We start from the raw sequence: 18,612 nt of genomic DNA on the forward strand, positions 1-18,612 counted from the left end.
AGGAGGGCGATCATCTCGGAGATGGTGACCGTCCCCGCCTTGTACTTCCGGAGGAGGTCCTGGCGCCGGTGGTCGGGGACGTAGCGGGAGAAGAGGAGCTCCCAGACGGTGACGCTCTGGCCCTGGAAGAGCCCCACGCTGACGGTGGTGCGGGCGGCCTGCAGGGCTTTCCGTGCGTCCTCGGTCAGCTGGTAGAGCACGGAGCCCTTGTCCATCAGCTGGAGCATGAGCAGCCCCGTGTCCGGGTCGGGCACGCAGCGGCGGAGGAGCTGCATGTAGGTGAGGTTCTCGTGGGTGTTGGGGTCGAAGAAGCCCTTGGTGTCGTCGGTGGGGTCGGAGAGGATCTGGTTCATCTCCTGGTCGAAGTAGCCGCGCCGGTAGGCCACCTCCACGGGGAGGCGGTGGCTGTGCACGGGGTCGATGATGCCGCCGGTGGCGATCTGGGCCTCGAGCAGGCGGATGCCGTGCTCCTTGACGATGAGCTCCTTCTTCATGGCCTGGAAGAGGGAGATCTGGCCGCCGGTGTAGGGGTCGGTGTAGCCCGTCACGGCCCTCTCGGCCGACAGGAGCTTCTCGTGCAGCTCGCTGCCCACCAGCCCGGACGAGACGGCCTCGTCCACGGAGAGCTTCTTGTTGGTGAGCGGGTCAACGACGAAGCCGGTGGCAGCCTGCGCCTCCAGCAGCACCAGGGCCGTGCCCTGCCTCAGGATGCCCTTCCACATGGCCTGGTAGATGCTCATCTTCTCCATCTTGGCGGGGTCGGCCTTGGAGGGCACCAGCACGCCGGCGATGCAGCCCGTGCCGTCCAGGTAGCGCTTGACGGAGGCCATTTCCGTCACCTCCTCCACCGTCTTGGAGCCCTGGACGAGGTCGGCCAGCGTGTCCTTGTCGATGATGCCCGAGTCCAGCAGGTCCGAGGCGGTCACCTGCCTCCTGAGGCCCGTGAATTTCACGTTGCTGCTCCGCTCCGCGGCCTCCTCGACGAGGACGGTGAGGAGCCTTGCCAGCTCGTCCAGCGCCAGGCTCCCGGCCCGGACCTCCCCCAGCAGCTCCTGCCTCTTTGCCTCGGGGGTGTACTTGGAGAAGAGGAGCTCCCACAGGGAGACCTTCCTGCCGTGGAAGCCGCCCGCCGAGACCTCGACGGTGCGGGACTTCAGGGACCGCTCCAGCTCCAGCTCCCGCTCCCGCTCCCGCTCCCGCTCCTGCTCCTGCTGGGAGTCGGCGGCTTCGCCATTCTCGGCTGGCGGCGGGGCCTCCCGCTGCGTCGGCTTGTGGGCCAGGGCAGCGCCGTGGCCCTGGCCCTCAGCCCCGGTGATGATGGCGGTGAGGAGGGCGATCATCTCGGAGATGGTGACCGTCCCCGCCTTGTACTTCCGGAGGAGGTCCTGGCGCCGGTGGTCGGGGACGTAGCGGGAGAAGAGGAGCTCCCAGACGGTGACGCTCTGGCCCTGGAAGAGCCCCACGCTGACGGTGGTGCGGGCGGCCTGCAGGGCTTTCCGTGCGTCCTCGGTCAGCTGGTAGAGCACGGAGCCCTTGTCCATCAGCTGGAGCATGAGCAGCCCCGTGTCCGGGTCGGGCACGCAGCGGCGGAGGAGCTGCATGTAGGTGAGGTTCTCGTGGGTGTTGGGGTCGAAGAAGCCCTTGGTGTCGTCGGTGGGGTCGGAGAGGATCTGGTTCATCTCCTGGTCGAAGTAGCCGCGCCGGTAGGCCACCTCCACGGGGAGGCGGTGGCTGTGCACGGGGTCGATGATGCCGCCGGTGGCGATCTGGGCCTCGAGCAGGCGGATGCCGTGCTCCTTGACGATGAGCTCCTTCTTCATGGCCTGGAAGAGGGAGATCTGGCCGCCGGTGTAGGGGTCGGTGTAGCCCGTCACGGCCCTCTCGGCCGACAGGAGCTTCTCGTGCAGCTCGCTGCCCACCAGCCCGGACGAGACGGCCTCGTCCACGGAGAGCTTCTTGTTGGTGAGCGGGTCAACGACGAAGCCGGTGGCAGCCTGCGCCTCCAGCAGCACCAGGGCCGTGCCCTGCCTCAGGATGCCCTTCCACATGGCCTGGTAGATGCTCATCTTCTCCATCTTGGCGGGGTCGGCCTTGGAGGGCACCAGCACGCCGGCGATGCAGCCCGTGCCGTCCAGGTAGCGCTTGACGGAGGCCATTTCCGTCACCTCCTCCACCGTCTTGGAGCCCTGGACGAGGTCGGCCAGCGTGTCCTTGTCGATGATGCCCGAGTCCAGCAGGTCCGAGGCGGTCACCTGCCTCCTGAGGCCCGTGAATTTCACGTTGCTGCTCCGCTCCGCGGCCTCCTCGACGAGGACGGTGAGGAGCCTTGCCAGCTCGTCCAGCGCCAGGCTCCCGGCCCGGACCTCCCCCAGCAGCTCCTGCCTCTTTGCCTCGGGGGTGTACTTGGAGAAGAGGAGCTCCCACAGGGAGACCTTCCTGCCGTGGAAGCCGCCCGCCGAGACCTCGACGGTGCGGGACTTCAGGGACCGCTCCAGCTCCAGCTCCCGCTCCCGCTCCCGCTCCCGCTCCTGCTCCTGCTGGGAGTCGGCGGCTTCGCCATTCTCGGCTGGCGGCGGGGCCTCCCGCTGCGTCGGCTTGTGGGCCAGGGCAGCGCCGTGGCCCTGGCCCTCAGCCCCGGTGATGATGGCGGTGAGGAGGGCGATCATCTCGGAGATGGTGACCGTCCCCGCCTTGTACTTCCGGAGGAGGTCCTGGCGCCGGTGGTCGGGGACGTAGCGGGAGAAGAGGAGCTCCCAGACGGTGACGCTCTGGCCCTGGAAGAGCCCCACGCTGACGGTGGTGCGGGCGGCCTGCAGGGCTTTCCGTGCGTCCTCGGTCAGCTGGTAGAGCACGGAGCCCTTGTCCATCAGCTGGAGCATGAGCAGCCCCGTGTCCGGGTCGGGCACGCAGCGGCGGAGGAGCTGCATGTAGGTGAGGTTCTCGTGGGTGTTGGGGTCGAAGAAGCCCTTGGTGTCGTCGGTGGGGTCGGAGAGGATCTGGTTCATCTCCTGGTCGAAGTAGCCGCGCCGGTAGGCCACCTCCACGGGGAGGCGGTGGCTGTGCACGGGGTCGATGATGCCGCCGGTGGCGATCTGGGCCTCGAGCAGGCGGATGCCGTGCTCCTTGACGATGAGCTCCTTCTTCATGGCCTGGAAGAGGGAGATCTGGCCGCCGGTGTAGGGGTCGGTGTAGCCCGTCACGGCCCTCTCGGCCGACAGGAGCTTCTCGTGCAGCTCGCTGCCCACCAGCCCGGACGAGACGGCCTCGTCCACGGAGAGCTTCTTGTTGGTGAGCGGGTCAACGACGAAGCCGGTGGCAGCCTGCGCCTCCAGCAGCACCAGGGCCGTGCCCTGCCTCAGGATGCCCTTCCACATGGCCTGGTAGATGCTCATCTTCTCCATCTTGGCGGGGTCGGCCTTGGAGGGCACCAGCACGCCGGCGATGCAGCCCGTGCCGTCCAGGTAGCGCTTGACGGAGGCCATTTCCGTCACCTCCTCCACCGTCTTGGAGCCCTGGACGAGGTCGGCCAGCGTGTCCTTGTCGATGATGCCCGAGTCCAGCAGGTCCGAGGCGGTCACCTGCCTCCTGAGGCCCGTGAATTTCACGTTGCTGCTCCGCTCCGCGGCCTCCTCGACGAGGACGGTGAGGAGCCTTGCCAGCTCGTCCAGCGCCAGGCTCCCGGCCCGGACCTCCCCCAGCAGCTCCTGCCTCTTTGCCTCGGGGGTGTACTTGGAGAAGAGGAGCTCCCACAGGGAGACCTTCCTGCCGTGGAAGCCGCCCGCCGAGACCTCGACGGTGCGGGACTTCAGGGACCGCTCCAGCTCCAGCTCCCGCTCCCGCTCCCGCTCCCGCTCCTGCTCCTGCTGGGAGTCGGCGGCTTCGCCATTCTCGGCTGGCGGCGGGGCCTCCCGCTGCGTCGGCTTGTGGGCCAGGGCAGCGCCGTGGCCCTGGCCCTCAGCCCCGGTGATGATGGCGGTGAGGAGGGCGATCATCTCGGAGATGGTGACCGTCCCCGCCTTGTACTTCCGGAGGAGGTCCTGGCGCCGGTGGTCGGGGACGTAGCGGGAGAAGAGGAGCTCCCAGACGGTGACGCTCTGGCCCTGGAAGAGCCCCACGCTGACGGTGGTGCGGGCGGCCTGCAGGGCTTTCCGTGCGTCCTCGGTCAGCTGGTAGAGCACGGAGCCCTTGTCCATCAGCTGGAGCATGAGCAGCCCCGTGTCCGGGTCGGGCACGCAGCGGCGGAGGAGCTGCATGTAGGTGAGGTTCTCGTGGGTGTTGGGGTCAAAGAAGCCCTTGGTGTCGTCGGTGGGGTCGGAGAGGATCTGGTTCATCTCCTGGTCGAAGTAGCCGCGCCGGTAGGCCACCTCCACGGGGAGGCGGTGGCTGTGCACGGGGTCGATGATGCCGCCGGTGGCGATCTGGGCCTCGAGCAGGCGGATGCCGTGCTCCTTGACGATGAGCTCCTTCTTCATGGCCTGGAAGAGGGAGATCTGGCCGCCGGTGTAGGGGTCGGTGTAGCCCGTCACGGCCCTCTCGGCCGACAGGAGCTTCTCGTGCAGCTCGCTGCCCACCAGCCCGGACGAGACGGCCTCGTCCACGGAGAGCTTCTTGTTGGTGAGCGGGTCAACGACGAAGCCGGTGGCAGCCTGCGCCTCCAGCAGCACCAGGGCCGTGCCCTGCCTCAGGATGCCCTTCCACATGGCCTGGTAGATGCTCATCTTCTCCATCTTGGCGGGGTCGGCCTTGGAGGGCACCAGCACGCCGGCGATGCAGCCCGTGCCGTCCAGGTAGCGCTTGACGGAGGCCATTTCCGTCACCTCCTCCACCGTCTTGGAGCCCTGGACGAGGTCGGCCAGCGTGTCCTTGTCGATGATGCCCGAGTCCAGCAGGTCCGAGGCGGTCACCTGCCTCCTGAGGCCCGTGAATTTCACGTTGCTGCTCCGCTCCGCGGCCTCCTCGACGAGGACGGTGAGGAGCCTTGCCAGCTCGTCCAGCGCCAGGCTCCCGGCCCGGACCTCCCCCAGCAGCTCCTGCCTCTTTGCCTCGGGGGTGTACTTGGAGAAGAGGAGCTCCCACAGGGAGACCTTCCTGCCGTGGAAGCCGCCCGCCGAGACCTCGACGGTGCGGGACTTCAGGGACCGCTCCAGCTCCAGCTCCCGCTCCCGCTCCCGCTCCCGCTCCTGCTCCTGCTGGGAGTCGGCGGCTTCGCCATTCTCGGCTGGCGGCGGGGCCTCCCGCTGCGTCGGCTTGTGGGCCAGGGCAGCGCCGTGGCCCTGGCCCTCAGCCCCGGTGATGATGGCGGTGAGGAGGGCGATCATCTCGGAGATGGTGACCGTCCCCGCCTTGTACTTCCGGAGGAGGTCCTGGCGCCGGTGGTCGGGGACGTAGCGGGAGAAGAGGAGCTCCCAGACGGTGACGCTCTGGCCCTGGAAGAGCCCCACGCTGACGGTGGTGCGGGCGGCCTGCAGGGCTTTCCGTGCGTCCTCGGTCAGCTGGTAGAGCACGGAGCCCTTGTCCATCAGCTGGAGCATGAGCAGCCCCGTGTCCGGGTCGGGCACGCAGCGGCGGAGGAGCTGCATGTAGGTGAGGTTCTCGTGGGTGTTGGGGTCGAAGAAGCCCTTGGTGTCGTCGGTGGGGTCGGAGAGGATCTGGTTCATCTCCTGGTCGAAGTAGCCGCGCCGGTAGGCCACCTCCACGGGGAGGCGGTGGCTGTGCACGGGGTCGATGATGCCGCCGGTGGCGATCTGGGCCTCGAGCAGGCGGATGCCGTGCTCCTTGACGATGAGCTCCTTCTTCATGGCCTGGAAGAGGGAGATCTGGCCGCCGGTGTAGGGGTCGGTGTAGCCCGTCACGGCCCTCTCGGCCGACAGGAGCTTCTCGTGCAGCTCGCTGCCCACCAGCCCGGACGAGACGGCCTCGTCCACGGAGAGCTTCTTGTTGGTGAGCGGGTCAACGACGAAGCCGGTGGCAGCCTGCGCCTCCAGCAGCACCAGGGCCGTGCCCTGCCTCAGGATGCCCTTCCACATGGCCTGGTAGATGCTCATCTTCTCCATCTTGGCGGGGTCGGCCTTGGAGGGCACCAGCACGCCGGCGATGCAGCCCGTGCCGTCCAGGTAGCGCTTGACGGAGGCCATTTCCGTCACCTCCTCCACCGTCTTGGAGCCCTGGACGAGGTCGGCCAGCGTGTCCTTGTCGATGATGCCCGAGTCCAGCAGGTCCGAGGCGGTCACCTGCCTCCTGAGGCCCGTGAATTTCACGTTGCTGCTCCGCTCCGCGGCCTCCTCGACGAGGACGGTGAGGAGCCTTGCCAGCTCGTCCAGCGCCAGGCTCCCGGCCCGGACCTCCCCCAGCAGCTCCTGCCTCTTTGCCTCGGGGGTGTACTTGGAGAAGAGGAGCTCCCACAGGGAGACCTTCCTGCCGTGGAAGCCGCCCGCCGAGACCTCGACGGTGCGGGACTTCAGGGACCGCTCCAGCTCCAGCTCCCGCTCCCGCTCCCGCTCCCGCTCCTGCTCCTGCTGGGAGTCGGCGGCTTCGCCATTCTCGGCTGGCGGCGGGGCCTCCCGCTGCGTCGGCTTGTGGGCCAGGGCAGCGCCGTGGCCCTGGCCCTCAGCCCCGGTGATGATGGCGGTGAGGAGGGCGATCATCTCGGAGATGGTGACCGTCCCCGCCTTGTACTTCCGGAGGAGGTCCTGGCGCCGGTGGTCGGGGACGTAGCGGGAGAAGAGGAGCTCCCAGACGGTGACGCTCTGGCCCTGGAAGAGCCCCACGCTGACGGTGGTGCGGGCGGCCTGCAGGGCTTTCCGTGCGTCCTCGGTCAGCTGGTAGAGCACGGAGCCCTTGTCCATCAGCTGGAGCATGAGCAGCCCCGTGTCCGGGTCGGGCACGCAGCGGCGGAGGAGCTGCATGTAGGTGAGGTTCTCGTGGGTGTTGGGGTCGAAGAAGCCCTTGGTGTCGTCGGTGGGGTCGGAGAGGATCTGGTTCATCTCCTGGTCGAAGTAGCCGCGCCGGTAGGCCACCTCCACGGGGAGGCGGTGGCTGTGCACGGGGTCGATGATGCCGCCGGTGGCGATCTGGGCCTCGAGCAGGCGGATGCCGTGCTCCTTGACGATGAGCTCCTTCTTCATGGCCTGGAAGAGGGAGATCTGGCCGCCGGTGTAGGGGTCGGTGTAGCCCGTCACGGCCCTCTCGGCCGACAGGAGCTTCTCGTGCAGCTCGCTGCCCACCAGCCCGGACGAGACGGCCTCGTCCACGGAGAGCTTCTTGTTGGTGAGCGGGTCAACGACGAAGCCGGTGGCAGCCTGCGCCTCCAGCAGCACCAGGGCCGTGCCCTGCCTCAGGATGCCCTTCCACATGGCCTGGTAGATGCTCATCTTCTCCATCTTGGCGGGGTCGGCCTTGGAGGGCACCAGCACGCCGGCGATGCAGCCCGTGCCGTCCAGGTAGCGCTTGACGGAGGCCATTTCCGTCACCTCCTCCACCGTCTTGGAGCCCTGGACGAGGTCGGCCAGCGTGTCCTTGTCGATGATGCCCGAGTCCAGCAGGTCCGAGGCGGTCACCTGCCTCCTGAGGCCCGTGAATTTCACGTTGCTGCTCCGCTCCGCGGCCTCCTCGACGAGGACGGTGAGGAGCCTTGCCAGCTCGTCCAGCGCCAGGCTCCCGGCCCGGACCTCCCCCAGCAGCTCCTGCCTCTTTGCCTCGGGGGTGTACTTGGAGAAGAGGAGCTCCCACAGGGAGACCTTCCTGCCGTGGAAGCCGCCCGCCGAGACCTCGACGGTGCGGGACTTCAGGGACCGCTCCAGCTCCAGCTCCCGCTCCCGCTCCCGCTCCCGCTCCTGCTCCTGCTGGGAGTCGGCGGCTTCGCCATTCTCGGCTGGCGGCGGGGCCTCCCGCTGCGTCGGCTTGTGGGCCAGGGCAGCGCCGTGGCCCTGGCCCTCAGCCCCGGTGATGATGGCGGTGAGGAGGGCGATCATCTCGGAGATGGTGACCGTCCCCGCCTTGTACTTCCGGAGGAGGTCCTGGCGCCGGTGGTCGGGGACGTAGCGGGAGAAGAGGAGCTCCCAGACGGTGACGCTCTGGCCCTGGAAGAGCCCCACGCTGACGGTGGTGCGGGCGGCCTGCAGGGCTTTCCGTGCGTCCTCGGTCAGCTGGTAGAGCACGGAGCCCTTGTCCATCAGCTGGAGCATGAGCAGCCCCGTGTCCGGGTCGGGCACGCAGCGGCGGAGGAGCTGCATGTAGGTGAGGTTCTCGTGGGTGTTGGGGTCGAAGAAGCCCTTGGTGTCGTCGGTGGGGTCGGAGAGGATCTGGTTCATCTCCTGGTCGAAGTAGCCGCGCCGGTAGGCCACCTCCACGGGGAGGCGGTGGCTGTGCACGGGGTCGATGATGCCGCCGGTGGCGATCTGGGCCTCGAGCAGGCGGATGCCGTGCTCCTTGACGATGAGCTCCTTCTTCATGGCCTGGAAGAGGGAGATCTTTTGTCCTGTACCAGGGTCGGTGTAGGCTGTCACGGCTTTCTCTGCACAAAGAAGTTTTTTTTGTAACTCGCTGCCCACCAGCCCGGACGAGACGGCCTCGTCCACGGAGAGCTTCTTGTTGGTGAGCGGGTCAACAATGAAGCCGGTGGCAGCCTGCGCCTCCAGCAGCACCAGTGCTGTTCCTGGTCTCAGGATGCCCTTCCACATGGCCTGGTAGATGCTCATCTTCTCCATCTTGGCGGGGTCAGCCTTGGAGGGCACCAACACACCAGCGATGCTTCCAGTTCCCTCAAGGTATCTTCTCACGCTATCCATTTGTGATATTTCTTGTGCCGTCTTTTTCCCTTCATGGAGTTTTTCCATTGTTTCTTCTGTAATTATCTGTGCACTGAGAAGTTCTGATGCTGTTATTTGTTGTCTGAGTCCCTGGAACCAGACATCACTTCTGCCCTCTTCTTTTTCTTTAATGATATTTAGTATTGTATCAATGATTCCTTGTATAATGTGATGGGATTCCTCTTTATATTTTTTCACCAGTTCTTTTCTTTTCTCTGCTGTGATGTACTCAGAACAGAGAAGTTCCCACAGTGATAATACATGTTCTTTGTATTTTCCAACAGGCACTTTTACTTTTGTGGATAATAAGGCATTTTTTGTTTGCTCATCAATGTAGAAATAGTCATCTTCTTTTTCCATGACCTGCAGCAGGTACAATCCAGTATCTCTGTCTTTGGAACATCTCTGTAGCAGCTGACTGTAACTGATTTTCTCATGAGTGTTTGGATCTATAAAACCTTTGCTACCATGATCTGGATCAGAAAGTAGGAGAAACATATCATCATCCAAGTAGCCGCGCCGGTAGGCCACCTCCACGGGGAGGCGGTGGCTGTGCACGGGGTCGATGATGCCGCCGGTGGCAAGCTGGGCCTCAAGCAGGTGGATGCCGTGCTCCTTGGCTGTTATCTTTTGCCTTATGGCCTGGAAGAGGGATATTTTATTTCCTCCCTGAGGATCTGTGTATCCTGTCACAGCTTTGTCTGCTGACAGTAGCTTCTTGTGCAAGTGGCTCCCCACCAGCCCAGATGAGACAGCCTCCTCCACAGAGAGCTGCTTATTTTTCAGTGGGTCTATAAGAAAACCGGTGGCAGCCTGTGCCTCCAGCAGCCCCAGTGCACATTGCTCTGTGAGGAGGCCCTTCTTCAGGGCCTGGTAGATGCTCAACTTCTCTTTCTTTGATGGGAGTAGAACCCCGGCAATGCATCCAGTGCCATCCAAGTACCTTTTGATGGTGTCCCTCTTTGTGAGGCTGGCAAGTGTGAGACTCCCATCCTGCAGCTGATCTAGAGTTTTCTTGTCAATTATCTCAGAGTTAAACAGTTCTGATATTGACACATCCCCCCGGAGTCCTTTAACCTTGAGGGCTTCTGCTTTTTGCTCTGTATCCTCAATTATCTTGAGGATGAGGGCTATAAGGTCTTCCAGTGTGAGGGTTTTGCATTTGTACTGCATCACTAGTTCTTTCCTTTTTTGCTCGGAGATGTAATGAGAGCAGAGAATTTCCCAGATGGAAACTGTTTGGTCCTTAAACTTTCCAACTTTCACTTCAAGGGGCTTTGAGCGCAAAACCTGTTTTGTAAACTCATCAATGTAGAAGTACTTTCCTCCTTCCTGTACAACTTGTAGCATGTACAACCCAGTCTCTGAATCTTGGACACATCTCTCCAGGAGCTGCATGTAGGTGAGGTTCTCGTGGGTATTGGGGTCGAAGAAGCCCTTGGTGTCATCGGTGGGGTCAGAAAGGATCTGGTTCATCTCCTGATTGAAGTAGCCACGCCGGTAGGCCACCTCCACAGGGATACGGTGGCTGTGCACGGGGTCGATGATGCCGCCGGTGGCGATCTGGGCCTCGAGCAGGCGGATGCCATGGCTCTTCACAATCAGTCCTTGGTTCATAGCTTCAAACAGGGACATCGGGGCTTTTGTGTAGGGGTCAGTGTAGCCTGTCACGGCTCTTTCTGCACAGAGTAACTTCTCAAAAATCTCCCCTCCAATTAGACCTGTAGTTAGTGCTTCCTCCACTGAAAACTTCTTGTTTTTCTCTGGGTCAATGATGTAGCCAGTGGCAGCCTGCGCCTCCAGCAGCACCAGTGCCGTCCCTGGCCTCAGGATGCCCTTCCTCATGGCCTGGTAGATGTTCATCTTCTCATTGCTTGGCTGTATAAGGACCCCTGCTATGAAATTGCTGCCCTCCAGGTACCTGCGGACAGAGTCCATTTCAGTGACTTCTTTGACTGTTTTCTTCCCCTGGTTGAGCTCATCGAGGGTTTTTTTGTCTATCAGTTGAGACTGGAAGAGGTCACTGGCGGATACTTTTTTCCGCAGGCCCTTGAATGCAAACTTCGTGCCTTGTGTCTCAGTCTCTTTGATGATTGTGGTGACAATTGTTATGATTTCATGTAGCACTTCAGTATTCTCATCTTTGTACTTTTGCACTAGCTCTCTCCTCTGGCTGTCTGAGAGGTATTCAGAGTTGAGAAGGTCCCAGACTGACACTGTCTGTCCTTTGAACCGCCCTATGTTGACACAAACAGTCACAGATTTCAGCACCTCCATGGTTTGTTCATCCACACAGAACATCGCGTTTTCTGACAGAGGAAGGAGCCAGAGACCTGACTCAGCCTCATGAATGCACTTGTCCTTCAGCTGCTGGTAGGTCATGTTCTCCTTTGTGTTTGGATCAAAAAAGATTTTGGTGCTCTCATTCAGCTGAGAGAGGGTTTGGTTCAGGTCCTCATCGTAGAAGCCATATCTGCACGCAGCCTGGAGGGGAAGGTGATGGTGGTGAATGGGATCAATGACCCCTCCTGTGGCCAGCTGGGCCTCTAGCAAGGGAACAGCATCTCCCAGGGGAATCAACTCTTTCCTTAGTGCTTGGCATAGTGAGATGGAGCTCCCCGTGTAGGGGTCCGTGTAGCCAGTCACTGCCCTCTCAGCTAGAAGGAGTTTCTCGGTGAGCTCTTCACCCACAACAGCTGCTTTCACAGCATCCCTCACGCTGAGTCTCTGGTTTGTTATCGGGTCAGTTAGGTATCCTGTGGCTGCCTGAGCTTCTAGCAGCCTCAGAGCAGCCCCAGGGAGGAGATGATTGTTTTTCATGGCATCGTAAAAGCTCATCTTCTTTTTAGATGCCTCTATGAATACCCCGGCAATGCTGCCTGTGCCCTGCAAGTACCTCTTCACACTCTCCATGGCAGCCACTTCCTCGGGAGTTTTTATGCCCTGAGCCAGTTCTTCAAACATCTTCTCGGTAATGATGCCAGCATCCAGCAGCCAGACTGCAGGGACACTGCCCCGCAAGCCTTCCAAGGTGACGTGGGTGTGGGCTTTCATTTCCATCTCCCCAACCAGTCTGAGCACGAGAGCAACCAGCTGCTGCAGCGACATTTCCTCAGACCGGAACCTCTCCACAAAGTCACTCCGCTGCTCCTCGGTGAAATACCCAGAATGGAGTAGCTCCCAGAGGGAGACCCCTTTTTCCTTCACCACAGTTTCCTTAAAAATCCGTTGGATTTGTTTGTCGGTGTAGGCAGGAGCAGCTGTCTGTGGCAGAGGCAGCAAGTGGAAGCCAGAGATCTCGTCCTTCTGGCAGCGCTTGATTAGCTCGGCATAGGTCATGGTCTCTTTGCTGTCTGGGGCACAGAAGGCTCTGTTATTGTCACTGGGCTTAGAAAGGGCCTTGCTTGTGTCCTCATCCAGGCACCCTCTCTTCTGGGCAGATTCAATGGGGATATAGTGGCCACATGCTGGGTCAATGATGCCTCCTGTAGCCACCTGCACCTCCATCAACTGCATGGCCTGTTTGTCAGCAATCAGGCCCTTCTTCATTGCCTGGAAGAGGGGTATCTTCTTGCCTGTGAAAGGATCTTTATAGCCTGTTACAGCCCCTTCTGCGTGCTGCAGCTTCTCGTGGACTTCTGGCCCAATGACTCCCTCCTTGATGGCATCATCCACACAGAGTTTCTGGTTGTTCACTGGGTCAATGATGAAGCCTGTGGCAGCCTGGGCCTCTAGCAGTGGGAGAGCGACTCCTGGTACCATGATGTTTTTCTTCATGGCCTCGTAAATGCTTATCCTCTGGTTTGATGGCTGCAGTACAATCCCCCCGATGCTGCCAGAGCCATAGAGGTACTTTCTGACAGAGTCCATGCGCTGGACTTCCTCTGGTGTGACGGATCCCTCCAACACCTTCTCAAACAGGGCCTTGTCAATGACACCTGTTTCCATGAGGTGATAAGCGCTGACGCTGCCTCTCATGGCTGGGAACTTGATGGGGGCCCATTTTTTCATTTCCTCCTCTAACATGATTCGAATTTGCTCCAGGTTGAGCTTCTTCAGCTGGTAGTGGTTGAATATCTCTCGGCGCCTCCCCTCGCTGAAGTACTGGGAGTTCAGCAGGTCCCAGACTGAGACCTTCTCTCCTCGTAACCGCCCAAACCTGACTGGCATCCAGGAGCTCCTGAACACTCGTCTGGTGGTGTCATTGATGAACTGACGCTTCCTGCTGTTCAGAGGAAGGAGGCAGAGCCCGGTGGATGGCTCTGTGATGCACTTCTCTTTCAGCTGCAGGTAGGTGAGGTTCTCATGTGTGTTGGGGTCAAAGAAGCCCTTGGTGTCATCACTGGGATCAGAAAGGATTAAGTTCATCTTCTTGTCAAAGTAGCCGCGCCGGTAGGCCACCTCCACAGGGATGCGGTGGCTGTGCACGGGGTCGATGATGCCGCCGGTGGCGATCTGGGCCTCGAGCAGGCGGATAGCATGCTCCTTGACGATGAGCTCCTTCTTCATGGCCTGGAAGAGGGAGATCTTGTTCCCTGAGTAAGGATCTCTGTAGCCGGTGACTGATTTCTCTGCAGTCAGTAGCTTGTCATAAACATCTGGGCCAATGACATTCGCTCTTAACGCCTCATCCACAGAATACTTTTTGTTGGCAGCTGGGTCAATGATAAATCCAGTAGCAGCCTGTGCCTCCAGGAGGATCAGTGATGTTCCTGGCCTTAAAAGTCCTTTCCGCTTTGCCTGGTAGATGCTGATCTTCTCCTGGGAGTCAGGAAGCAGGAGCCCACCAATGCTACCTGTCCCTTGCAGATACTTCTTGACAGTGTCCATGCTGACAACTTCTTTGGCTGATGTTTCTCCCTCCTTCAGTTTCTTAAACAAATCTTTGTTGATGATTTCCGAGCTCAGGAGCTGGTCAGCTGTCACACGGTCCCTCAGTCCTTCAAAGGTGACATTAGCAGCGGAAGCCATTTCCTCAATGGCGGCACTGACTGCCTTACCCAATTCTTGCGTAGAGAGCATTCCTGCAAGGTACTGCTGGGTGAGAGCAGCTCTTCGCTCACTCTGGATGTAGTCCGAGAAGAGGAGTTTCCAGAGAGACACCGACTTTCCCTTGAATTTACCTAAAGCAATGGGTACCTCTGTGTTTTCCAGAGCTGTTTGGGTCCTATGGTCAAAGAAGAGGTGGGTTCCCTCGGATCCTTCTCTGCTGTCTCCACCAAGTGGCAGCAGAAGAAGCCCCGTGTTGGGATCAGTGACACAGCGCTTGAGCAGGTCTGCGTAGATCAGCTTCTCCTTGGAGCTAGGGTCGAAGAACCCTTTCATGTCATCAGTAGTACTGGAGAGGAGCTGTCTTGTGGCCTCGTCCAGGTACCCCCACTTGCAAGCTGTCTCTGTGGGGACACGGAGGTGCCTGCCTGGAGCAATTATACCCCCTGTGGCCATCTGAGCCTCCAGAAGGCAAATGCCATGATCCCTGGGGATAAAGCCCTTCCTGATGGCTTGGAACAAAGAGAGCATTTCTCCAGTGCATGGGTCCCTGTATCCAGTGATGGTCCTCTCAGCTGAAGACAGTTTCTCATGAAGCTCTGGGCCGATGAGACCAACCCTGACAGCCTCATCAACTGAGTAGCTTTTGTTCTTTATGGGGTCTGTCAGGCTGCCAGTGGAGGCCTGGACTTGCAGGAGCATCAGAGCAGCACCAGGCATGAGGAGATGCTCTTTCAGTGCCTGGTAAAGGCTTTTCCGCTCACTGGAAGGCAGGACAACACCAGCCACGCTCCTTGTCCCATGCAGGAACTGCTGAACGGAGTCATTCTCTGCTACCTCCTGGGAAGAAACTCTTCCCTCCTCAAGATCTCTGAACATGTCAGGGCTGATGATGCCAGAGTCCAGCAGATCCTGGCTGCTCACCCTCCCTCCCAGCCCTGGGAACGTGATTTGCAGGGGCAAGAGGAGGAAGCCTGAGGCCGGATCAACAACACATCTTTTTATAAGCTCCATATAAGTGACTCTCTCCATAGTATTGGGGTTGAGGAACCCTTTGCTGTCCTCATTGCTGGGGTCAGAGAGGAGCCGAATCATCTCTTCATCTAAATATCCCCTCTCACAGGCAACATCTGCTGGGAGCCGGCAGCCAGTGGCTGGGTCAATGATGCCTCCAGTTGCAATCTGGGCCTCTAGCAGCCGAGTACCTTGCTCCCTCCCGATCAGGTCCTTCTGGATCGCCTGGTAGAGGGAGATTTTCTCTTCTGTGTAGGGGTCCACAAAGCCCGTAGCAGCTTTCTCTGCAGACAGCAGCTTCTCCTTCAGCTCCAGCCCCACTAGCCCCAGCTGCACGGCTTCTGCTACAGAGACATGCCTGTTCTTCACCGGGTCAGTGATGAAGCCCATGGCTGCCTGGGCCTCAAGAAGGCAGAGTGCCGCATCCAAACTCAGAAGATGCTCTCTGGTGGCATCATAAAATCTCATTATCTTCTTCGAAGCCTCTACATACACTCCAGCAATGCTGCTAGCTGCCTCCGAAGCATCCATCACCATCACATCCCCGTCAGCTGCTTTTTTCCGTTTGCAAGGCAATATGTCCTGGCACAAGTGGTTTGCTCCTGGCATGTCTTCCTGCTGAGAGATGGGGGCAGCATGGCCATTCACTGCGGGCTCGCTCTCCATCATCCCGCTGCACTCCTTTCACAGCTGGCAAGACTCTCTGGAGAGAAGGGAGAGAACGGGAAAGCTCAGTGAGAAATCAACTTTTCTATGGTTTGCATGCTAAATACGGGGGAAAAAAGATAAAGAAATACCTCACAGGCAGGAGGAAGTAACAGCCAAGGGCTGAGTATGTTCAGGGCAGTGTGCTTGTCCCTGTCCCTGACACCCTGAGCCAGATCTGCCAGAGGCAAGCACCCTCTGCGTTCTGAGCTAGACTTGCTGGGTGCACTAGGACATCTCAGCATGAGAGAGAGCCTGGAGTAGAAGCACCAGTGGGACCTGTGGAGCACTGGGCTGAGGCAGGCTTGGCTCCTGTGGGGAGTAAAGCCCCCATGAGCTGTCACGTGCATTTGACCACCAGTCTGTGCAGGGCTTGTCTCTGCACAGAAGCCTTCTGCAGTGCTTCAAAGGCCTGGAGGGCAGCTGGGCTTGTGACAAAGCACCAGCCAAAAACAGCAACCCCCAGGGAGTACCAGCACTCGCTCAGGCTGCTGCTGACACTGGCACAGGGATGCGCAAACCCTGAGCCAGCATGAAAAGGCTGCTCCCCTCTGCCAGGGACAGGGGGTCAGCCTGGTCCCCTGGCACGCTCCCCACAGCAGCACCGGTCAGGCGGGGGCTGGGAGCAGGTGCTGAAGCTGCCGTGCACGCAGAAGAAGCCCCGGAGGCCCTTTCCCTGGTGCCCACTACTGCACTGAGATGGGGTATCTGCCCTCCTTGCATTGCTTAGAGAGCATGGGAAGGGGCGCCAGCAGAAGGAGAAGCAGGCGGGTGCAGCAGGCCAACTAGGAGCACATGGATCTGCGTGCCTGCACTCATGTTTGAAAAGTTCCTGGGCACACTGGGATCAACCACGATACAGCTATTACAGAATCAATTTATGGTGCCGGAGGGAGTATGAGGCCATCAAGTGCTGGGCTGTGCCCACCAGAAGGCTGGAGGGCGCTTGTGGCTGAGCATGGGCTGTGCAGAGGTGTGGGAGCTGTGGTCAGCCACTGCCTCTGGGCTATGGCTGTGGCCCACGCTGCTGCAGAGGAGCCTGACTGCCCGCAGCCTTGCACAGCAGGGAGTCCATGCCTGGCACCCTTCAGTCCTCGGGCTGGAAGCCGGTCCTGCAGCAGGAGGCTTGGGGTTGAAGCAGGTTTGAGGAGAGGGGGCTGGCCCTGCTGTGCTGGGGCAGCAGAGGTGGCTCCTGTTCCCTCCTGAGTCCCATCCCTTAACGCAGAGCCCCTGGCACCAGTGCAGAGCGGGGTGTGCCAGGGCTGGACCAGCTGTGCTGGTTTTGGCTGGCATAAAGTTAATTTTCTTCATGGTAGTTAGTATGGGGCTATGTTTTGGATTTGTGCTGAAAACAGCGTTGGTAACACAGGGATGTTTTCATTACTGCTGAGCAGCGCTTGCACAGAGTCAAGGCCTTTTCTGCTCCTCACCCCACCCCACCAGCGAGCAGGCTGGGGGGGCACAAGAAGTTGGGAGGGGACACGGCTGGGACAGCTGACCCCAACTGACCAAAGGGACATTCCATACCATATGGCATCAGGCTCAGCATATAGAGCTGGGGGCAGAAGAAGGAAGGGGGGGATGTCTGGAGTGATGGCGTTTGTCTTCCCAAGTCACCGTTACGCGTGATGGAGCCCTGCTTTCCTGGAGATGGCTGAACACCCGCCTGCCGATGGGGAGTAGGGAATTCCTTGGTTTGCTTTGCTTGCGTGCGTGGCTTTTGCTTTACCTATTAAACTGTCTTTATCTCAACCCGTGAGTTTTCTCACTTTTACCCTTCCGATTCTCTCCCCCATCCCACCGGAGGGGAGTGAGCGAGCGGCTGGGTGGGGTTAAACCACAACACCGGCCCTACGGAGGCAGGTGAGACCAAACACGAAGCGCTGTGGCAGGCCGAGGAGACCCACTTGCCCAAACTCCCATGGCTGAGCCGTCTGGGCCACAGTGCTGCCTGCCAGCATCTCTGGACCCAGCTGCAAGGACACAGCCAGAGCAGGGCTACCCCGTGGTACAACCACTGTACGTGGAGGCGGAGGGGAAGGCGCTGGCACAGCCCTAAGGAGAGCCGGTACCACGCTGACCTCCTGCAGCCATCACACTGAGTGGGGACGGTGCGGACCAGCTCTATCTCACTGCCCTCACCGGCACTGGGGTGCAGATCCTGCCTGGGGCTCACAGACCCGCATCCTTCCCCACGCCACCAGTGCAAACACACCAGGGAGGGCAGAGCAGTGTGCTGGTGCTGGCGGGCGCTGTGCCCCAGGGCCCTGCCCACTGTGGGACCGGTCTCTCCAACAGGGCTCTGTGCATCCAGTTCTGTCCCTGTGTGCCCACTCCAGCTCATCCCCCGGCCAGGCCAGCACCTTTTCCTTGCGAGGGCTCCTCTGTCCCAGCCGTGCTCCAGGCTCGCTGTCCGTCCTGGGGGAGAGGTCCCAACAGGCGCTGGCTCCATCCGCCCCGTGATGTCAGTGCGAGTGCGGCCGCGCGGGCTTGGATCTGCCCAGGCAATGCTGTTTTGTTTTTGCAGGTTCAGGATTGCACCTGGGTCTGGTGCCAAGAGGTGGGGACGGCGGGTGGGATGGCCGTGGGGTGCTGCGCCTGCCTCTGGGAAGGGCTGTCCTGAGCCACGCTGGGTGAGAGGAGCAGGAGAGCGGAGTCGGGACTCGGGGGGTCTCTGCCTGGTGGGGGGGCTGCTGTGGGGGAGAGCGAGGCGGGGCTGAGTGGGGGGAGTCACTCTGTCCTGTGCTGTGGGCTGCGGGCTGGGAGCACAGGGGGTCCCCTGCCTTGCAGGGCTGTCTCCTCCACCCTGCAGGCTGATGCTGGGTGCATGCACCTGCACATGACGGTGCTGGGCAGCCCTGTGCCTGGCACCACACACGCAAAACACACGATGAGGCTGGCAGCACCTCACCACCGGCTCTGCCCACCCTAGTCCTGGGGCCGTGCCGCCTTGCAGGGCTGGGAAAGCTGCTCACGGCAGCGAGATGCCAGGTTAGATGGCGCAGGCTGTGCTGCACTTGGGAGGAGCTGGGCTCAGCCTGGGCATGCCGTGGGCACAGGGGTGGGCAGCGCTGATGTGGCTGCGGCATCCGAAGAG

The 18,612-nt window shown here is 60.7% G+C and overlaps 1 protein-coding gene across 1 annotated transcript in view; it reads right to left on the bottom strand.

Annotated features, from left to right (window-relative positions):
* EPPK1 (epiplakin 1) overlaps positions 1–15,869 on the bottom strand; it is a 45,997-nt gene extending 30,128 nt beyond the window's left edge. Inside the window, exon 1 of the mRNA XM_075144517.1 lies at positions 159–15,869. Coding sequence (XP_075000618.1) covers positions 159–15,479 — 15,321 coding nt within the window. The 5' untranslated portion in view covers positions 15,480–15,869. The remainder of the gene's footprint in view (positions 1–158) is intronic.
* Between the last annotated feature and the right edge of the window lie 2,743 nt (positions 15,870–18,612).

Source organism: Calonectris borealis, chromosome 2, assembly GCF_964195595.1.
Source record: "Calonectris borealis chromosome 2, bCalBor7.hap1.2, whole genome shotgun sequence".
Taxonomy (NCBI): domain Eukaryota; kingdom Metazoa; phylum Chordata; class Aves; order Procellariiformes; family Procellariidae; genus Calonectris; species Calonectris borealis.